General features: G+C 39.1%; 1 protein-coding gene across 2 annotated transcripts in view; it reads left to right on the forward strand.

The window, feature by feature from the left end:
- Nucleotides 1–19283, forward strand: part of KIAA0232 (KIAA0232 ortholog) — a 68435-nt gene that overhangs the window by 44778 nt on the left and 4374 nt on the right. For both annotated transcript variants that reach the window (XM_039385840.1, XM_027736275.2), the window contains exons 4-7: nt 1853–1919; nt 3270–3351; nt 4630–7927; nt 17938–18019. In XM_039385840.1, the coding sequence (XP_039241774.1) occupies nt 1853–1919; nt 3270–3351; nt 4630–7927; nt 17938–18019 (3529 nt within the window). The remainder of the gene's footprint in view (nt 1–1852; nt 1920–3269; nt 3352–4629; nt 7928–17937; nt 18020–19283) is intronic.

Below are 19283 nucleotides of genomic sequence, written 5' to 3' on the forward strand. Positions count from 1 at the left end.
AAGTGACAAATTATTACAACTACATGGCTTCATCCATATTACTGTCCTGCTTGATTCTTTCTAAATAATTTAATTTGTGTTGTTAAATTTCCTGATGTAGAAGCTGCCTTCTAAAGTTTGATATTGCTAAGTCATCCTCAGTTAAGTATGTGGCATAAAGGTTTATATTTAGCACTTCGGTGCAGCAATGCAGTTAGGAATAGCAAATTGCTTTCTTTCTCACTTGGCTGCAAATAATTAAAGTTCAGAAGTTAGCATATAAGTCATTGCTTCAGTATATAATTTTTCGAGTGTGTGTTTCTGACAGCGAATTAAACAAGCTAGTTTCACTGTATGAATTAGCATTCTCTTTTCCATGATATTTTCTTGTGCTTTAGGAACATATATTCGTATTTCTCATCAATTTTTGGCCAGTAATTATGAGAGAGGAGAAACTCTTAGATCTTGGAAAAATGAAATCATTTTACCACCATGGTACCACAGCAAATCAAACTTTTTTTTTAATGCATTTCTGTAAGTCGATATTTGATCGGTGTTGCTTTTGGAGAGAATACATGTTCCATAATTATATGCACAGAAGATCATGTTAACTTCAGAAGGTGAGATGATTTTCTAGGGAGTTTGTATAAGTTTCTCCAAGTGTGATTGGAACTGGAATTCCAGTGATGATGGAGTTGATATTGAGGAAACTGTACATAGGATACAAGAAGCTGCGTGGTTCTCCCTCATTACCACTCCTGGCTGTTTGGTGATGTGCAGGGGATCTCTTGTATCCTCCTCACAGTTTTGGATTGTTGTGTTTAGGTGTGATTCCAGCTCTGTTTGCAGTTACGGAGAGTGGGAAGTGCAATCTCCAAGCATGATTCCCAAGCATGGAATTCATGAGAACATGAATATCTACACTGATGCCTTAGGAATCAACACAGTACCCATCTTACCTAGTTTTCCTTCCAATAGGGATGGCCATTTCAGGCTGGAGGTTGGTGTTTAGTATTTCACTGTCTGGAATTCAACTTTTATTCCATTGGAATAGCATGGGGTTTTCCCAGATAGGTAATAAATATATTGGACTGTTTTGTGTGTGTGCTTATTTTCAGTATTTCAGTATTTATGTAGAGGAACAGAGGAGAATAGAGGCTTATAGGGAAGATGAAGAAGGTGCTTATTTTTCCCTCTGCTCTCGTGAGCTGATAACACAATGTTTAAAAAGAAAAAATACATGGGTATTGTAAACTGGCAAAACTGTGGGATGAGTTTTGCATGAAGATATTGTGAAAGCATTTCCTCTCCCTCTCTGCTGCTGAGGCGTGCGTTCTTCCTACTGTTCTCCTTCCTACTGTTCTTCCTACTATTCTCCAGGCAGAAAATCATGCCTGATTTTTCTGTATCCTTTTAACAGTTCCTTTCCCACAGGTATAAACTGTGCAACCTAAAGGATCAGGCTTAGCTTTTTGAAATGCATCTTAGTGTTTAGTGGGTGTTTGAACTTTTATCCTGAGACTCCTGGCTAAATCCTCAGTGACACAGTGCAGTAAAGGTGACAGCAGAGTGTTTGCAAACCTTGGATATCCAATAGTGCAACAATGTGAGTTGTAGTTTGAAACCTCTGTGAGAATGTATCTTCGTGTTTCCTGGATTCATTTTGACCTCTAATTCACATATTTATAGGAATGGTTTTATACATACTAATAAATTCTGTTGATTTTAATATGTAGTTACCATGCAAACAGAAAAATGCGTGTCTGCTGAGTTATGTTTACTGTGTTGATATGTTTCTACAAAATGAATATTCTTTTTAGTAAGTTGCATTTTCTTTTTTCTTTTTTTTCTCCCCTGTGGTTTTGTTGTGCAGAGCTCTGGCATTGAAACATTAGTGGAGGAGCTTTGCTCCAAACTGAAAGACCTTCAGAGTAAGCAAGGTGAGGAAAAAAATATTTAACCTTCTGAGGCCGTGTGTTGTATTTATCGACTGTGCAACATTCTGAGACTTGGGAGTGGGGGACTAGGCTTTTATTTCAGTAGCTTTTAGTACAAACCATGTAATTTTAAAATACATTTGAATAATTTCATTCAAATAGTTTAAGCAAATCTGTACTGGTATGCTTTATTTACCTCAGAAATAGCCAGTCACAAATGGAGTTTTCCTCATGAAAAGCTGTAACTGTTTGTATCCATTATGCCTGCTTTTTTAATAAATACTCCAAATTCAGCATCCCCCTCCCTACCAAAAGTAACGAAAATAAAGTGGGCATGATTCTGTTCCATTTGTGTATTGGTACTTGCAAGGAGTAGATTTGCCTCAAAGTAGTTATGTACTAACTATTCTTGTGAAAAGCATCCAAGTAGCTCTCACAGAGAGGTGTACTTAAAATTCCCAGGCTTTAGGGGAATGGTCATGGGGACTTTATGTTGTCAAGCTTAGGGCAGAGAGCATAATGTGAAGTTGTGGTGTCTCCAGTGCAAGTTCATTGCACGTGTTTGTTCAGACACATAGCAGCAGCCTTGGACACTTAGAGTAAAATTAATATGCTTATCATGTAGTATAAATAGCTGTAAATAAGGGATAGACATTTACCTGCTTAAAGCATGATTTTAGCTGTTTCCATTCCCTTTTTCTGTATTTGAACTCAGCTCTTAGTATTTCATAGTGCTGTGATGTGACAGTTTCTTCCTGAGCGAAGGTGATGTTGAGCATTTACTTGGAAAAAAAAAATACTATGTCTCACAGCATTTTTTTTATTATTTTAAAGGTTTTAATAGAAAGAACTAGAAATTCTGAGAATCACTTCTCACATAGGAATTATGACTTTACATCCACTCAAAGTACAGCAATTACTGCAGGAATATTTCCTTTTAGTGAAATATGTGAGAAGTTAGATGTGACCAACACAAAAATATTTAGTCAGATAACTGAATTTTTAAAATATTTTTTGTGTCTTGTGGCAATGCAGGAACGAGGTAGGGATTTGGATGGGAAACAACTAAAAATTCAGTAGGAAGTCTCCTGGGGGAACATTGCTAGCCATAAGGTTGCATGTAGCTTCTGGCCAGTTGTATGAGGTCAAATTTGCAGGACTTAACAAAACAGCTGTGGAAAACTTGAATCTTGGGTGGTAACTTGTAATTTCTTTATATTATTTACAGTGATTTATGGAAATTTTACTACTATTACAGGTATACATCCTGATGCTTTTTGTTAAATGCTGTTGTAAAATACACTGGCTTTTTGAATTTTTCTGTTAAGCATTTGGAATTTTCTTCCAAAACAGAGGAGAAGATTCACAAAAAGTTAGAAGGCTCTTTGACTCCTGAGACTGATTTATCTCCCACAGCAAAGGATCAAGTAGAAATGTATGCATTTTTTTTCTTATTATTATCTGAGACACTTTTCTTTTTTCTCCCTTTACTCCCATACTTTAACACAGTAAAATTAACTTAGTGGGGAATCTGTTTCTGTGGATATTAAGAAATACATTTTTTCCTGCCATCTTCTTTTGTTAATCTTAAATATTTAAATATGAGCACTTGGTACCATGGGCTAGTTTAATTTCTGTCATAGTCCTGACTACTTTTGTTTGACTGTATGCAGAACTCAAACCATACTGTGTTTTAGTTTCCTTAAGACTAAGTCAATCAGCCAAATTAAAAGCCTTTAAAACAGCATTAATTGACATGTTGGACTTCCAGGGAGAGAATCAGTTTCCTGGATTCAGAACTCGCTGTCTTCTGTTGCAGAAAAGGCAAACAAACCTTTTTACAGCCTTTAAACTCTTGATAACCGAAGTGATCTCCTAGTTACCGAGTACCCGAGTCCAGTGTTACTGAAGTACCCAGGAATTCTATCATTGACCTCTCTTGGAGATACAACTGCTTCTGTATCTCTTAATAATAACCTTTGGTAGCAACAGTCTAGTAGAATTGTTACTAAATGGATGATACTTTTTCAGGGAACTGATTGTGCTAATGTGCATGTAACTGACTTATAGAAGTTTTTAATAGGTTTTCATAAAATATATGTGATTCAGTATAAATCTCTCTGCTGTCAAACATGTACTACTTTAAACATTGCAGAAAACTATATTTTAATCTTGTCCCTGTTGCATAAAGCTGTTAAGCATCTTAAAGTACTCAAGAACTAATCTTTTTTTTAATAGCTTTTTCTTAATAACTGGATGATCAAACTATGTAGAACTTAACAGGTAGTGACTCATTTCATAAAGGAGAGTTTTAAAAACTGGAATTCAGGACTCAACTAACTGAAATTCAGGACTTCTTCATTTATAATCTAAATCAAACATGTTTAAGAAGACTAGTGAATTGCTACATTATCTAATAAACCTAGAGAGAGGCCGTCACTGTTGTAAGCATCCACAATTTCTCTATACAGTGACATTTAGTCTGAAAAGGGAATTGTTTTACTTGTAGACAGTATATTTCTAAGCACTTTTAAAGCTTATCTTATTTCCCCTTTGATATCATTCAGATAGTGCAATGAGTGGCTTGTGCATATATAGAGCAAACTAAATTTTTTAGGTTGTTGGTGTTTTGGTGTGTTTTTAGTAATACTTTCTAATCTTAATGCCCATCTGAAGCTCTATGATCCAAATGTCCCTTTTGTTTTGCTTTTAGGTACTATGAAGCATTTCCTCCTCTTTCTGAAAAGCCAGTTTGCCTGCAGGAAATTATGACTGTATGGAATAAATCCAAAGTATGCTCTTACTCTAGCTCCTCATCTTCATCCACTGTTCCACCAACTAGCACGGATACATCTTCTCCAAAGGACTGCCACAGTGAAAGTGAAGTAACTAAAGACAGAAGTAATAAAGTATCGGCCACTGTACAGGAGAGAACCCAGCAGAAGAAAAGTAAAAACGAGAAAGAAAACAAATTTAGTAGCAACACTGTTGAAGAGAAGCCCGGTCTGTACAAAAAGCAAGTCCGACATAAGTCTGAGGGAAAGATGCGTCCCCGCTCCTGGTCGTCTGGATCCAGTGAGGCTGGCTCAAGTTCTAGTGGTAATCAAGGTGAATACAAGGCATCAATGAAATGTATTAAAGTAAGACACAAAACAAGAGAGGTTCGGAACAAAAAGGGGCGTAATGGGCAGAGCAGGCTGTCAGTGAAAGCTGGTGAAAAGGCTGACAGAAAAGTCCACAGCGGGAGCAGCAGCAGCAGCAGCAGCGGGTCCATCAAACAACTGTGCAAAAGAGGTAAAAGGCCATTAAAAGAAATAGGAAGAAAAGAAGCTGGCGGTAGCGATGGAAAAGATTTGTATTTAGACAGCAGAAATGAGAAGGAATATAAAGAAGAGCCCTTGTGGTATACTGAGCCGATCACGGAGTACTTCGTTCCTCTCAGCAGAAAAAGCAAGCTGGAGACTACGTACCGCAACAGAGAAGATATATGTGGTGTAACATCAGAGGCTGTGGAAGAGTTGTCTGAATCAGTGCATGGTCTTTGTATTAGCAACAATAATATTCATAAAACATACCTCGCAGCAGGTACTTTCATCGATGGTCACTTTGTAGAAATGCCTGCAGTTCTAAATGAGGATATTGACCTCGCTGGGACCTCAATATGTTCTCAACCAGAGGACGACAAATATTTAGATGATGTTCATCTGTCAGAACTAACGCACTTCTATGAAGTGGATATTGATCAATCCATGTTGGATCCTGGTGCCTCAGATACGATGCAAGGGGAGAGTCGGATTTTAAATATGATTCGACAGAAGAGTAAAGAAAAAACTGATTTTGAGGCAGAATGTTGCATAGTGTTAGATGGAATGGAGTTGCAAGGGGAAAGTGCAATATGGACTGATTCGACCAGCTCTGTTGGTGCTGAAGGGTGGTTCTTGCAAGACCTTAGTAATTTAGCTCAATTTTGGGAGTGCTGTTCATCTTCTAGTTCTGGTGATGCAGATGGGGAAAGTTTTGGAGGAGATTCTCCGATCAGATTCTCCCCCATCCTAGACAGCACAATGCTTAATTCACACATGCTTGCTGGCAATCAAGAGCTCTTTTCAGATATTAATGAAGGGTCTGGTATAAACTCTTGTTTTTCAGTGTTTGAAGTGCAATGCAGTAACTCTGTTTTACCATTTTCTTTTGAAACACTCAACTTGGGAAATGAAAATGCAGATTCTAGTAGCACTGCTAATATTCTTGGGAAAACACAGTCTAGATTGCTAATATGGACCAAAAATAGTGCCTTTGATGAAAATGAACACTGTTCCAATCTTTCAACAAGAACCTGTAGTCCATGGTCACACTCGGAAGAAACACGTTCAGACAATGAGACTTTAAATATTCCATATGAAGAATCCACGCAATTTAATGCTGAAGATATGAATTATGTAGTTCCTAGAGTATCTTCGAATTATGTAGATGAAGAAATTCTAGATTTTTTGCCAGAAGAAACCTGCCAGCAACAAGCTAGAACTTTAGGAGAAATGCCCACTTTGATTTTCAAAAAGAAATCTAAGCTAGAATCTGTCTGTGGTATTCAGCTAGAACAAAAAGCAGAAAGTAAAGACTATGAAACTACACAGGGGTGTAGTGAAGGCAGTCCACATGGAGATGGCTACAGCTCAGGGGTTATTAAAGATATTTGGACAAATATGACAGACAGAAATTCTGCAGCAATGGTAGAAATAGAAGGAATAGAAGATGAATTGTTTTCAGCTGATGTAAATAACTATTGCTGCTGTTTGGATACAGAAGCAAAAGTTGAAACCCTCCAGGAACCCAATAAAGCAGTGCAGAGATCAGAGTATCACCTTTGGGAAGGTCAAAAGGAGAATGTAGAGAAGAGAGCCTTTGTCTCAAATGATTTATCAAAAGTAGATGGTGGTGACTATACCACACCATCAAAACCTTGGGATGTTAACCAGGATAAAGAAAACTCATTTATACTTGGTGGCGTGTATGGGGAGCTCAAAACTTTTAACAGTGATGGAGAATGGGCAGTGGTGCCACCTAGTCACTCAAAGGGGAGCTTATTGCAATGTGCAGCCTCCGATGTGGTGACAATTGCTGGTACAGATGTTTTCATGACTCCAGGTAATAGCTTTGCCCCTGGCCATAGGCAATTGTGGAGGCCGTTTGTATCATTTGAACAGAACGAGCAATCAAAGAGTGGAGATAACGGATTAAATAAGGGTTTTTCTTTTATCTTCCATGAAGACTTACTGGGAACTTGTGGTAACTTTCAAGTCGAAGAACCAGGGCTTGAATACTCATTCTCTTCCTTTGACCTGAACAATCCATTTTCACAAGTTCTTCATGTAGAGTGTTCGTTTGAGCCAGAAGGAATTGCATCTTTCAGCCCTAGTTTTAAACCTAAGTCAATTCTGTGCTCTGATTCAGACAGTGAGGTTTTACACCCCAGGATATGTGGTGTTGATCGAACTCAATACAGGGCTATACGGATTTCTCCGAGGACTCACTTTCGCCCAATTTCTGCATCTGAACTTTCTCCAGGGGGTGGAAGCGAGTCAGAATTTGAGTCAGAAAAAGATGAGGGAGGTATTGCTGTCCCTCCTCAAGTAGATGTATTTGAGGATCCGCAAGCAGATCTCAAACCTCTGGAAGAAGATGCAGAAAAAGAAGGGCATTATTACGGAAAATCAGAGCTCGAATCTGGAAAATTCCTTCCCAGATTAAAAAAGTCTGGAATGGAGAAGAGTGCACAAACATCATTGGATTCCCAAGAAGAGTCGGCCGGGATGTTGCCAGTAGGAAACCAAGATCCCTGTTTAGAATGCAGTATGAAAGAATCTCTAGAAGGGAGAGCGGTGGAGAGCTCTAAAGTAAACTGCAGAATAGTGGAGCCACGTGAGGAGACTGGCAGGTTTTGCAGTTGTAAAGCAGGGTGTCATTTCCCCACGTATGAGGATAATCCTGTTTCTTCAGGAGAGCATGAAGAGGTATGTGGATATATAAAATTACAGAATTTGCAGCTGGCAGCTGGTAACCAGCAGTTTCTCATGTGACAGTTCAATTTAAATGTTTGTGATTGTATAGATCTCTAGAAAATACAGCATTGTAGAAGCACTGGAGGTTCCATCTGAACATAAGAATAAACTTTCTTATTGTAAGGGTGACCGAGTGCTGGCACAGGTTGCCCAGGAAGGTTGTAGAGTCTCCATCCTTGGGAGATCTCAAATGATGTCTGGACAAGGTCCTGGGCAGCCTGCTCTACATGGCCCAGCTTGAGCAGGGGGAGTTGGACATGATGACCTCCAGAGTGCCCCTTAAACCTCAGTCATTCAGTGATTCTGTGAAAAATTAGCCATCTTCAGACATTTTGGTGTCATCTTGCATACCTTTAGAAATATATGCATGTGTACACTCATGTGACTTTTAAATCTGTTTACCTTAGGTCTTTAGGTTATCTGATTTACATATAAAGTGTTAAAATGTGCATAAAGTTTGAGTCATGAAATATTGCTACTTTTGATTCAAACATATTTTAAAATTCTGAAGGGAAAGATCTGAAGCCAGTCTTTTCAATATAGTTACTTCCAAATGGAAGAATTTGGAGTTGTAAACTTGAGCAAAGAAAGACTTGTAGAAAGGATATATCCTCTGGAAATTCTCTTGTCAGCATAGACACAAAAAGAAATAAAACATGAATTCAAAATATCCATCACTGCTACAGTACTGTAAGAAAGCCTCGGTATAACTATGGGTTAAGCTCAGAGTTTTCTTTTAGGTAATCATAGCATAAGTTAAGTAATAATCAAGAGCAAAAATTCTTTCCAGCCAAAAATATCCCAGGTTTTTCTTTCTGTGAGCTCTCTCTGCTCTTGAGAAGAAATATTTAACTATTAAAATAATTACTTGTGTGGCCAGCCCAGAGATACTGTCTGGACAAGTGTAAGTTGCATCTTACATTTTCTTTTCCTTACATCTTACATTTTCTTTTCCTCTTCAGCCTCCTCTTCACACATTCAGCAGTTATCTTATTTACATTAGGAGGGAATTTTTTTTCATTTTCAGCTGAAGAGTTGCACCCAGCTTATGTTGTGCAATGGTACACTCCTCAGTTATAAGTTTGAAACACTAACTCATATATGGAAAGCTAACCTTCCTCTTGTTAAAACTAAAGTTCACCTTTTTGTTGAACGAAATCAGACTTCCTTATTTTCCTTCTTTCCTATTTGTTTCTGCTCTCATCCTCCTTTAAGTTAATTGCTTCTCCTCCCTGTGTCAATAAGTTGGTGTCAGCTGCTTGCACGAGGGGATCAAATCTGTAACTTTCCAGACCTTTTCTAGACATCTTGGTTCCTGCTGCTCTGTTAAGCTGACAGAGATGAAGTGTCTTCAGAAATCTCTACTGAGTCCAGGAAGTTTCTGTGTTTGTGCCAGGCCTTGCAGAAAGAGTCACTGAAAAAATTAATAGACTTAGACTGTAAGTCAGAACAGATTCTGGAATTGCCTTCTACCAGGAGTAAGTGCAATTTGATTTCATTATGCATTAGGGCCTAATGAGTGAACAAATGGTGTAATACAGTTACTTGTGACAGCAAGAGCCTACACTTCCTTTCAGCCCTTTCCAGATCTCCTTTCTGGATGTGCAGTGCTCCATGAGAATGTTTATTCTCATCTTCCCTTCAACCACTTATCCATTCTGGAAAGTAGTAAGTGGCTGGTATAAGTTAACAGTGGTTTGATAGTCTATGGTAGCTCTGAGTCTTTGGTAGTGAATAGTGCTCAAAAAGCTCTGGTATTTTATTTTCTTTAAGTTCCTTAGTGCAAGAGGAAAACTGCTTCCCTTGCTCAGGTCTCACGATTTTGTAGGCATTTTCATAGCTACAAATTGATAAACCACTGAGAAGTTCAAAGGGCCAACAACCCTCTCAGCAGTCTAGACTCCAGTTTGGTTTGCAATTAAGCTCTTCCTGGGGGCCTTGAGGAGCCTGATTGCATCCTAAAATGAGACAGCCTGGCTTAACTTACCTGGCTGCATCTACCATGTCTCGAGAGGTGTGTGCACACTCTGGGCTTTCCTAAGCACCAGTAGTTTGAGTCTGAAAATAATTGACTTCTTGGCTCAAGAACATTTATCTAAATTTCTTGTTTTACTTAAGTGTCTATAAAAGATGTGTGTGAACTTTTTTTCTTTTTAAGAGTGGTATTATTTATTTTCATGAGCATTAAAGAAAATCAATAGGAAATGCCTAGAATTAGGACAGTCTAGGAGAAACATTTTTTGTGGACACCCCACACATACATGCATGGGAAAGAAAACTTGAGCAGAAGCTGTGGTATTGACCGATTAGTATAGATCAATATTTGTAAAGATTTTTTTTAAATGAAACTTCTGTGTTTCTCTGCTTGACTTATGACAGAAATTAAAGTTATCGTTTAACTCACTGTCATTTAACATGAAGTTCGAGTTATGTTCTGAGGTACCTGCAATATTTTTGCATAAATAATGGTTGTGAAGATACTAATATAGACCACAGTGTAATAGTAACACATTCTGTTTTGCATCAGTTAAACTTGAGTAATATATGTGCTGTGCAAACACACGTCTCTGAATGCCTCCTATTTATAAGACTGTGGGGAAATCTGGTTCAGTTTCCTCCCTCTTACCTTCTATATTAGAACACTTCTTTTAGAATCACAGTGTATTTTGCAGGAGGAATTTGCTAATAGCTCCTGCAGAAGTTCTCCAAACATGAATGATAATTATATACCTAGCCTCAAGATTAAAAAAAAATCAAACCCAACCAAACAACAAAACACAAAAAAAAAATCCAAACCAAGCTACCCCTGCAAAAAGCCACAAGCTCATGCCACCCAAAAAACTACATAAAACCTCACAAACACACCCCCTTGACCCTCCAAAAATACAGTCCTTTTTTTCCCAGTAAATGCTCTGACCATTTAGCTGTGGAATCGTGGGTAAGTACCCAGTCTGGACCAGTTAATGGTCTCTGAATATATACCATGAATATACCAACACTGATTCTCTTGTCAACCGATGTTATATGGGCCCCAGTCTAGTAGGTGTGCTCCAAGAATGCCCATGCTGATGAGTCCTTGAGTTAGATAAAAGGACCTGTGGGTTTGGTTGGGATTGGTACCATACTGTTCAGGTCTGAACGTGCCTAAGACAATGGTTTTGGGGATGAGGGAATTCTACTCGCAAAAACAGTTTGTTTGTGGATCTCATGACTGAATTGGCCATGAGATTTGGTGAGGGACTGCGTTCACTGGAGTAATGTAAGTGTGCAACCCCCCTCTAGGGAGGGCTGTGAAGAGAGGAAGGGAAGGAGGGGTGTCTTATGGTGGTTCTGAGGTCAGCAGTGTAGCAGATAAGCTGCCATAAATCCAGGTAGCGGTAAGAGGGACACAAAATTCAGAGGGGTCTGCTGTGTGCCTTAAAATCAGGGGAATCAAGTGGAAAAAGAGCATGTAGAGTCATCCACTTATGAAGCAAAGGACTTCATTGTAAGAGAGAGTAATTTGGGGCTATCTAAGAAAGGACTGGTCCAGATAGTTCTTGGTAAGTGCTGATCATGGCAGATGATGAAAACACCTACAAATACTCTTAAGCTCTAACATTCTAATTAAGAAAACATTAATTTGCTGGGGTATTAAAGGGTGGTACTAGTCTGTATGAGAGGACCTAAAAAAGAGAGTTCACAACAACAGTATCAAAATCATGAGAAAAAACCCCAAGGTTTAAAGTAAGCCAATAAAATAAAGATATGGTACACTTTAAAGTCCCAGAAGTGGATCAGAAACAGAAAACTGACTGAAAGATATTTGAGAGACAGAACTAACAGGCTTGGGTAGCTGTGAAAAGGTAATGTCCAAGGTATTGATTAGTGCATTTGTTGTCATTGTTACTGAAAAGAAATTAAGTAAAGGAGTAGTACAGATAAACTACACCTGTTTCAGCTAGTCATAGCAATATTCAGCTGAATATATAGTAGTATACTTGTTTGAGAACACATGGATGATAGAAAATGTGTAAAAAGCAAATATATTTTTTAAGGGAGGAAAATGGAACTTGGGGTGTTACCAAGGACTCTTTTAAATTCCCTAAAGAAATATTTTAAGCTGTAAATGGCCCAATGCATGAGAAACTGAAAAAGTTTTAAAGTACTGGTTTAGCGAAAAGATTGTGCTCTCAAAATAAGTCAGTGGTTTACTGGAGGACAAGAAAGTTGATAATTTTTTCTGGTGTGGGGCATGTTTATGAAAATCCCTGATAATAACAAACTGGGAAAGTCTGCAGTGGAAGACAGGATTAGAATCCAAAGGTTGTTAAATAGGAGCAGTGGCCTAAAACATAAAATGGCAATCCTGCAGGGACAACTAAAATTTTAAAGAAAATAATAATCCTCTTTACAAACACAGTGTGAGAGTGACAGGGGAGGAAATGATATGAAATAGAAAAGCATCTCTAAGTAGATCATAACTGAGTGTAAATCAGGAATGACACACTGCAAAAGCAACACTGAGATACAGAAACAGGAATGCCCTTCTGTAAGAGGGGATGGAGTTGCTCTGCTGGAGTACTGGGCTGAGCTCTGGTTCTGTCTATCAAGACAGATATCTTGAGGAGAGCAACACAAAGATCACCATTTATGAAAACATAGTGAAGGAACTGGGGGTGTTTTATCTCAAGTAAGAGACTTGAAGCAGAGGCAGCAGTTTTGCAGAAGCCATGTTCATAGTTAGAAGAGATAAGGGAGAAGCTGTGTTGCTTTGTAGGCTCTGGTAAACACAGAAGAAGTGGATGTCATGACCTTAAGTCACAGTAAGGGAAATTGAAGAATAAGAATTCTAACCAGACAACGAGCATTACTGTAAGGGTCAATTATTTTTAGGGAAGCAGTGGAAATTCTGCCTTGAAGAGATTGAGTAGAGAAATAGTGCATTGTAGTTGACTCCAGCTTTCTGCAGGAACAGAGACTAGATTATCTCATAGGGTCCCTTGCTCGTGTATTTTCAGTGAAATTCAGCAATTAGGTTACTGCCAAATAGGTTTTAAGAACATAAAATCCAGACTCAGGTCCCCTTCTTTATTTGTGATCAGCTACTTGAGCCAAGTGTATCTTCACTGAGTGGCTGAACTAAAATTAGCATCTGATCTTTTGGAATGGGATTCAATGGGTTCATTGCTGCTTTGACTTCTAAATTACGTGTTTCTTGTATTCTTCCTGATAGTAAAGGGTTGCAGAGCAACAAGAAATCTGTACTTCCAGATTAATATGACTTTCTCTGTGCTTGGTTATGAAACTGTCAATTGTAACACTTCTGATAATATTCATTCAGACCATACTGAGGCTTTAGTGCTTATTGTGTTCACGTTCTGCAAACCTCTTGTCACGGCCATGACTCTTGTCAGCATGCATCCTGAAGGAGTACAAATACTTTGTGATGGTGTTTCCAAATTAGTATCTAAAGCACAAATAGCCTATCCTGAAAGGCATACCAATTTAGATCAAAAATAACAGCTATTTACATGGGTAGATGTAAAATTTAATTAAACTTTTCTGTGAAATAATGAAAGTGCCCTTTTTTCAAGACCTTCAGCAGATGGTCTTTACAGCTCTAGATCCCAGCTCTGAGAAGATGCTTTGCATAAATTTTGCTTGAAGAACAAAGTTCTGACCAGTGTAACTTTTCTGACTGGCAAATGACTAAGCTGCTGTATGAACTTGCTCTGGATGTTTGTCTGTAACTGTAGGGGAAAACTTCTGATGGAATCAAGGAAATAAAAAAAAATTATTCCTGCCTCATACAAAATTGTTAGTTAAGGAATAGTTAAAAAAATACTAATATTTCTCCCTATGCAGATTGTTGATGAAATAAGATTTAAATTGTTAAGCACAAGCTGTACCGGTTCTTGGTGGAGAAAAAACCATATTGCATATTCATAAATGCTCCCTTAGAAATTTGTGATGTTGCAAAATAAAACTATTATTTTCTGCCAAGAAAAAATAATAAAGTAAATTGCTAATAAAGTATGAGCAATCAAGCTCTTATCTGAGGAAAAATATTTTAAAAAAAATATATATATATATGACAAAATATAAATAAAATAAGGGGTGTTTTTCTTTTTTATCAAATACGTCTGTAATCATAAGGAGAGAGGGGAAAAAACTCAACCTCCTGCCCCCCTCCAAATTTCTCCTACCTTTTTTCTGTAGCTTTTCCATCTGTGCATTTAGCATTCAGGTAACCAAACCTCCTACAGGGCAGTACCAGCTTTATTATTTTACCTTATGGCTGGGACTTTTCCTGTGAGTAACTGCTTTCATACTCCTAGATCTGATCTTTCCCAACTTTAGTCGTCACAGTTTCCTCACCTGCCCAAATGCCCTTGTCAAAGATATTCCTAAGAGTTGTCTTAGTGTCCTGTCATACAGAAACTTCGGTTACATTTCAGCTCTGCCAGCAAACACACAGTTCCACTGAAATGTGCTGTTTATCAGGCTGCCTGCTGTTCCCAGTTAAACACAATGGTGTTGGATACACCCCTGGCTGTAGTGAGCATGGAACACTTTACACAAACGAAATGAGCAAAAGAGAAAAATGCACCTAACTGGGTGTTCTGGCCAGCCCAGCTCCCAGGCTGAGGTGTGTTCACCAAAGTGCTTGTCCTTGTGCCCAGATCAATATGCTGTGATATCCTGCTGCATTCTTGCAATGCTGCTTCATCAGTTAATCAGTCTCATGATGCTGTCCATAGCAGTCTTGCCAAGAAAGCAGCAATACAATAAAAGTGTGTAGAACAGGAATTTTCCTGGGCTCCCTTATTTCAATTGTGTGTGTGAATGGACGAAGTGAGGAAAAATGTCATCAGCTGTAGGAAATGGCATTCACAGTGCAGGAAACATCTTTCACTTCTCCATTGGTTTTCCATTTTATTCAGATGTATCCTTAAGGTAGTGAATTGCTTTTCCATCGTTATGCTGGAGATCCAATACACTTTTTAAAATGGTCGTTAGCCACTTAAGCTCACAAACTCCCTCCTTCGCATTAGCTGCACTAAAATTTCCTTTTTTAGTTGAAAAAAACCATAATATTTGCTTTTGTTCCTTTAGAAAATATTTGTACTGGTGTTTGCAAGGAATAATTGTTCTCTTGTATACCAGAGGTTTCACATGAAGTTTTGGATGAAAGACTTAAGTGGACAGCCCTGCTGTTGTATGAAGTTCTTGGGAAGGCTCATTTGAGAAAGCAGACATAGAGTAATGTTACGAGGAACAAATGTGCAGTAGAGGCCAATGAAAGACATACTATTTAGTATTTACTATTTAAAGTTTTGAAACTATTTTACCCTTTCAAACTTTAGACAATAGCAAACATTACATTTGTTTTTTCTGCTGTTAGGTTAGCTTAGCTTTTGGGGTGGGAAAGGTGATAGGACCAGAAGCAGAACTGGAGTTTTAGTTTCTGCATGTAACTGCACAGTTCAGACTCAAATCTACAGCAAGCTCACAGATAGTGGTTTAAATCAGCCAAGACTTGGGGCAGGAGAATCTTGCATTGCTGTAACATTACAGTAGTGTTTGTGCTTGTGAATGCTGAGGTCCTGAAGTGATTTTACATTGCCTCAACCAGAGTCTCTAGGAGAAGCCTCAGTTACCCTATGCCTACCTGTAAAACAAGAAGGGAAACCTATCAGTGTTCTCTCTCACCTGCAGCAAGGCTGGAGTGGAACAGCATTGCAGTTGGTTTGCCTTGCTGTCTTTGAGTTCTGCTTAAGAATAAAGTAAAATAAATACGAATAGTTTCAGAGAGGAGAGACTTCTAGTTGCAATTTCTAATGCCAGAACCATTGTGAATAATAGCTATTTAGATATGTATCTGACCAATTCAGTAAAACTTTTCATAAAACACTGGAAGTGTATGTGAGTATGTGTGTGAGGGAGGAGGAGGAGATATAAAATTGAAAATGCTGTTTCAAAAGAGAAAGATTGCCAACAAAGGAGGTTAGACTCATGGTACTATTCTAGAGTTGGTGTTTTGTATTTACTGATTGGGAGTATTTCTTTAATTCACAAAAATTGTTATGATGACAGACTGGGCAGTTATAGTAAACATTTAAACATCCATAGGAAAAAAATTGTTTTCTTCAGTAAACGTATAAAATGGACATCAGCTCCTGCCCTTCATCCACTCCCAAACTAAACCCCCAAATGGCTTTAGTGTGGAGCGGGTCTTTACACATCTGTCCTTTTGCTTCACACACCTGACAGTAATGCTGGTTTAGAAATAACACCCAGCATGAGGGCCGATGTGAGGGCAGAGGGCTGGGTCTGAGCTCAGAGTGAAGTCCTGCCAGGCTGCTTCTACTCCAAGCTGGGACCTGTCTGACCTCCTCCTGCTCTCCAGGCACTGAGGCTCTGAGGGAAGCACAGAAGTGTCAGCTCACTCCCCGAGCCATCCTGCAGCACATGCATGGGTTCCAAAGGTGCCTTAGCCCAGGAAGGGAGCCCACTGCAGCTCGTTGTCCCCTGCCAGACTCCAGCTGGCTTTGCTTGTAACCTGCTGTGGTTCATCCAGCTTATCCCCTGTGCAGGTGTGACAGCAGCGATGGAAGAGGCTTTGAAGTTAATAAAGCATTGTGCCCATGGAGTTTAGACACCTCTATCTACAGTCAGCACAGAGTGAGGCTTCCATGATTGAATTTATTTGTAAATGCACATATTTCTTATTAAGCCCTGCTTCAAATACCCTTGAGCTTTCTTTTTTTTCCTCTCCTTTTTTTTGGGGGAGGGGTAATGTTGAAAAAGACACCAACCTGTGGTTTAACTTTCTAAGAACTCCCTTTTCTAGAATTGGAGTTTGAATTTTTGGAGAGTGGTTCCAAAAGGACTGTTCCTCAGTCTTATGAGAGGAAACCAGCACAATTTCATGAGAAAAAATAAGTTGAATCTGGTACATGTGTGTGGATACAGCGCTCTTGAGTTGCTCCTTTGGTGTGAGAGGAACTTCTCTTTATTAAAGAATAAGTGTGTGTAAGTTCTACAGGTGTTTAGTCTACAGTAGTGTAAGGAGGAACAAAAGGAGGTTCATTAATTTTCCATGCTTAAATGTTCTCAGGCTTACAGAGGAGGAAGCTGGATAGAAAGTCAGTGTTGAAGCTCATTTGTTAATGTTTGTTGTAGGTAATTTCACTGTAGTTTGGTTTTTTAATCATTCTGCCTAATATCTATAGAGGATGTTACAAGCTGGCATCATCTTTTGCAGGTTAACGGGGTTACCTCAGTGCAGCCATAAAACTGGGGACATGTCTGTTGTGACAAACCCTTGGTATTTTAGCCGTGTCCATTAATGTCATAAGGAAAGGGCTCTGGTAAACTTCAATTAGCATTAAAATATAGAGGAGAGAGGAAGTATTTTGGCATTCTTAGTGAATTGATTGTTTCTAGCATAAAGACAAATTATTGAACATCCTTATAACCACTTTTTTTCCTCATGTTGGCACATAATTCTCTGGTTTAATTTTCTGTTTTCCCATTGGGTATTGGTACTGCTGATTCACCCTTCCAGACTTTTAACATTAGAAATTTTGCCGCTCTTTTTTCTTTCTTTTCTGTTTCGTTTTACACTAACTATTCACCATGTTGACTAATGTTTCACTATGCCTCCATCTCTCTGTAGATTGTAAAATGTAGGGCTGGAATTAATTTTTTTTCTGGATTTGTACAACTCTGTATCAGGCAAAGTCTGAGCCCCAGCATGGTTCATATTGGCTGTAAGAGTTCAGAGAATGGATGTTCCGCTGTAGTTGGACAGTCATTTCCCATTAGGATTAGAAATTGAGCAGTGTGACCTATAAGATCTAGCAAATTAGTTGTAATATCAGGGTTTCCTCCTTTACATGTAAGTATATTATTTATGGCATAATGAAGTGTGATTATTGTCTAAACACTTTCCTATATTGAATACTAATCTGCAGAGAATGAGTGGCAGCCAGGAAAAGCAATGCTGGTGGGAAAAGGCGCTCTATTCTCCCCTTTTTCCTGCATCACAGTGTGAAGGTAAGCACCTCTGCCTCTTAGAACTAACTCGCTGTTGCACCTGTGTTAGAGCAAAATACTCCTTGTTATGGACTGGAATTGCTGGAGATGAATTGGAACTAATGTCTAGATATAAAAAACCCACACCAGTAAGCTTCCACAATCAGTTCTCTTATCGGAGAGAGAACTGGGATGCTTCAATTGCACTTGTAGTAGATCTCTAGCATGATTCTAAATTGGTTTCAAAAGAAAGTGGTTTTAAAGTAGTCTTAATATTTATGCAAGTTTACTTAATTCCAGAGCCTGCAATTAAGTAAACAGAAAATGAATCTCTAACTCTGAAAATACTTTATTACGTTTCTTAATGTTTCATCCTGAGAAAATCCTTACTTGGTAGGTAATTTTATAAGAATGTGAAAACATGATGATTACCTTTTATGGGTTTGCATAAATAACATGCCAGTTGTTCAGTGAATGTGTGGAATCTCTCTCAGACTGGGAAGGAGAGGGATTTGCCACTTGGCCACTCCCTTCATTTGCACTGACAGGCTGGGAATTTTTCTGTGCCATACGAGAGCAAGTCCACTCCTGGTAGGCAGGCTGCTCGTGAGCAGAAGCAGGTGTGCTTCCAGAACCCCCAGGAATCTGGAGTATCTGACAACTGACTCAGCCCAGGTTTTCAGTGGACAGGCAAGAATCCAAGCGGGGTTTTTTGCCTGCATACCAGTTCACCTTTTCTGGGAGACGGCAAGAAGCTAAACCAGAATATTTTGTATCCTGAATTGATAGGCTCTCTGGTGCTTTCTGTTGGTAGAGGTTCAGGGCAAGAAAGTTTTGATCTGAGACCTGGTTCCTTAATAATCTGGAAATAGATTAGCCAGTGGTTGATACTGAACTACTTTAGGAGTGCAACTGAACCGTATTCTTGGTGCCAAAACGCCCTTACTTGGGTGTTCAGGACAGGTTGGGTTACTTTCAAGAACATCTTAACTTACTTTGCTCCCAACTATAGAAATGTGCACAACGAAAGACAAGAGATTGATGCGTGCAGGACTGGTCACAGAACCTCCCATGTTCGAAACAGCCCTGTCTTTACAAAGCGGGGGTGTTCGCTGTCCTGCGGCAGAGCCGGGGGTTGTTCCCGGTGACACCCGCGGCTCCCGGCGCCGGGAGCGGCTCGTGCTGACCCCTGGCGGTGAAGGCCCGTAACTGCGGGGGGGGAGCGCGGCCGCGGGCAGAACCTGCTGGGGCGGGGCGGAGTGTCCGTGAGGTACGACAGTCCCGA

The sequence above is a fragment of the Pipra filicauda genome, unplaced genomic scaffold (genome assembly GCF_003945595.2).
Source record: "Pipra filicauda isolate LSUMZ 115617 unplaced genomic scaffold, ASM394559v2 scaffold43_size3849885_pilon, whole genome shotgun sequence".
NCBI classification, from domain to species: Eukaryota; Metazoa; Chordata; class Aves; order Passeriformes; family Pipridae; genus Pipra; species Pipra filicauda.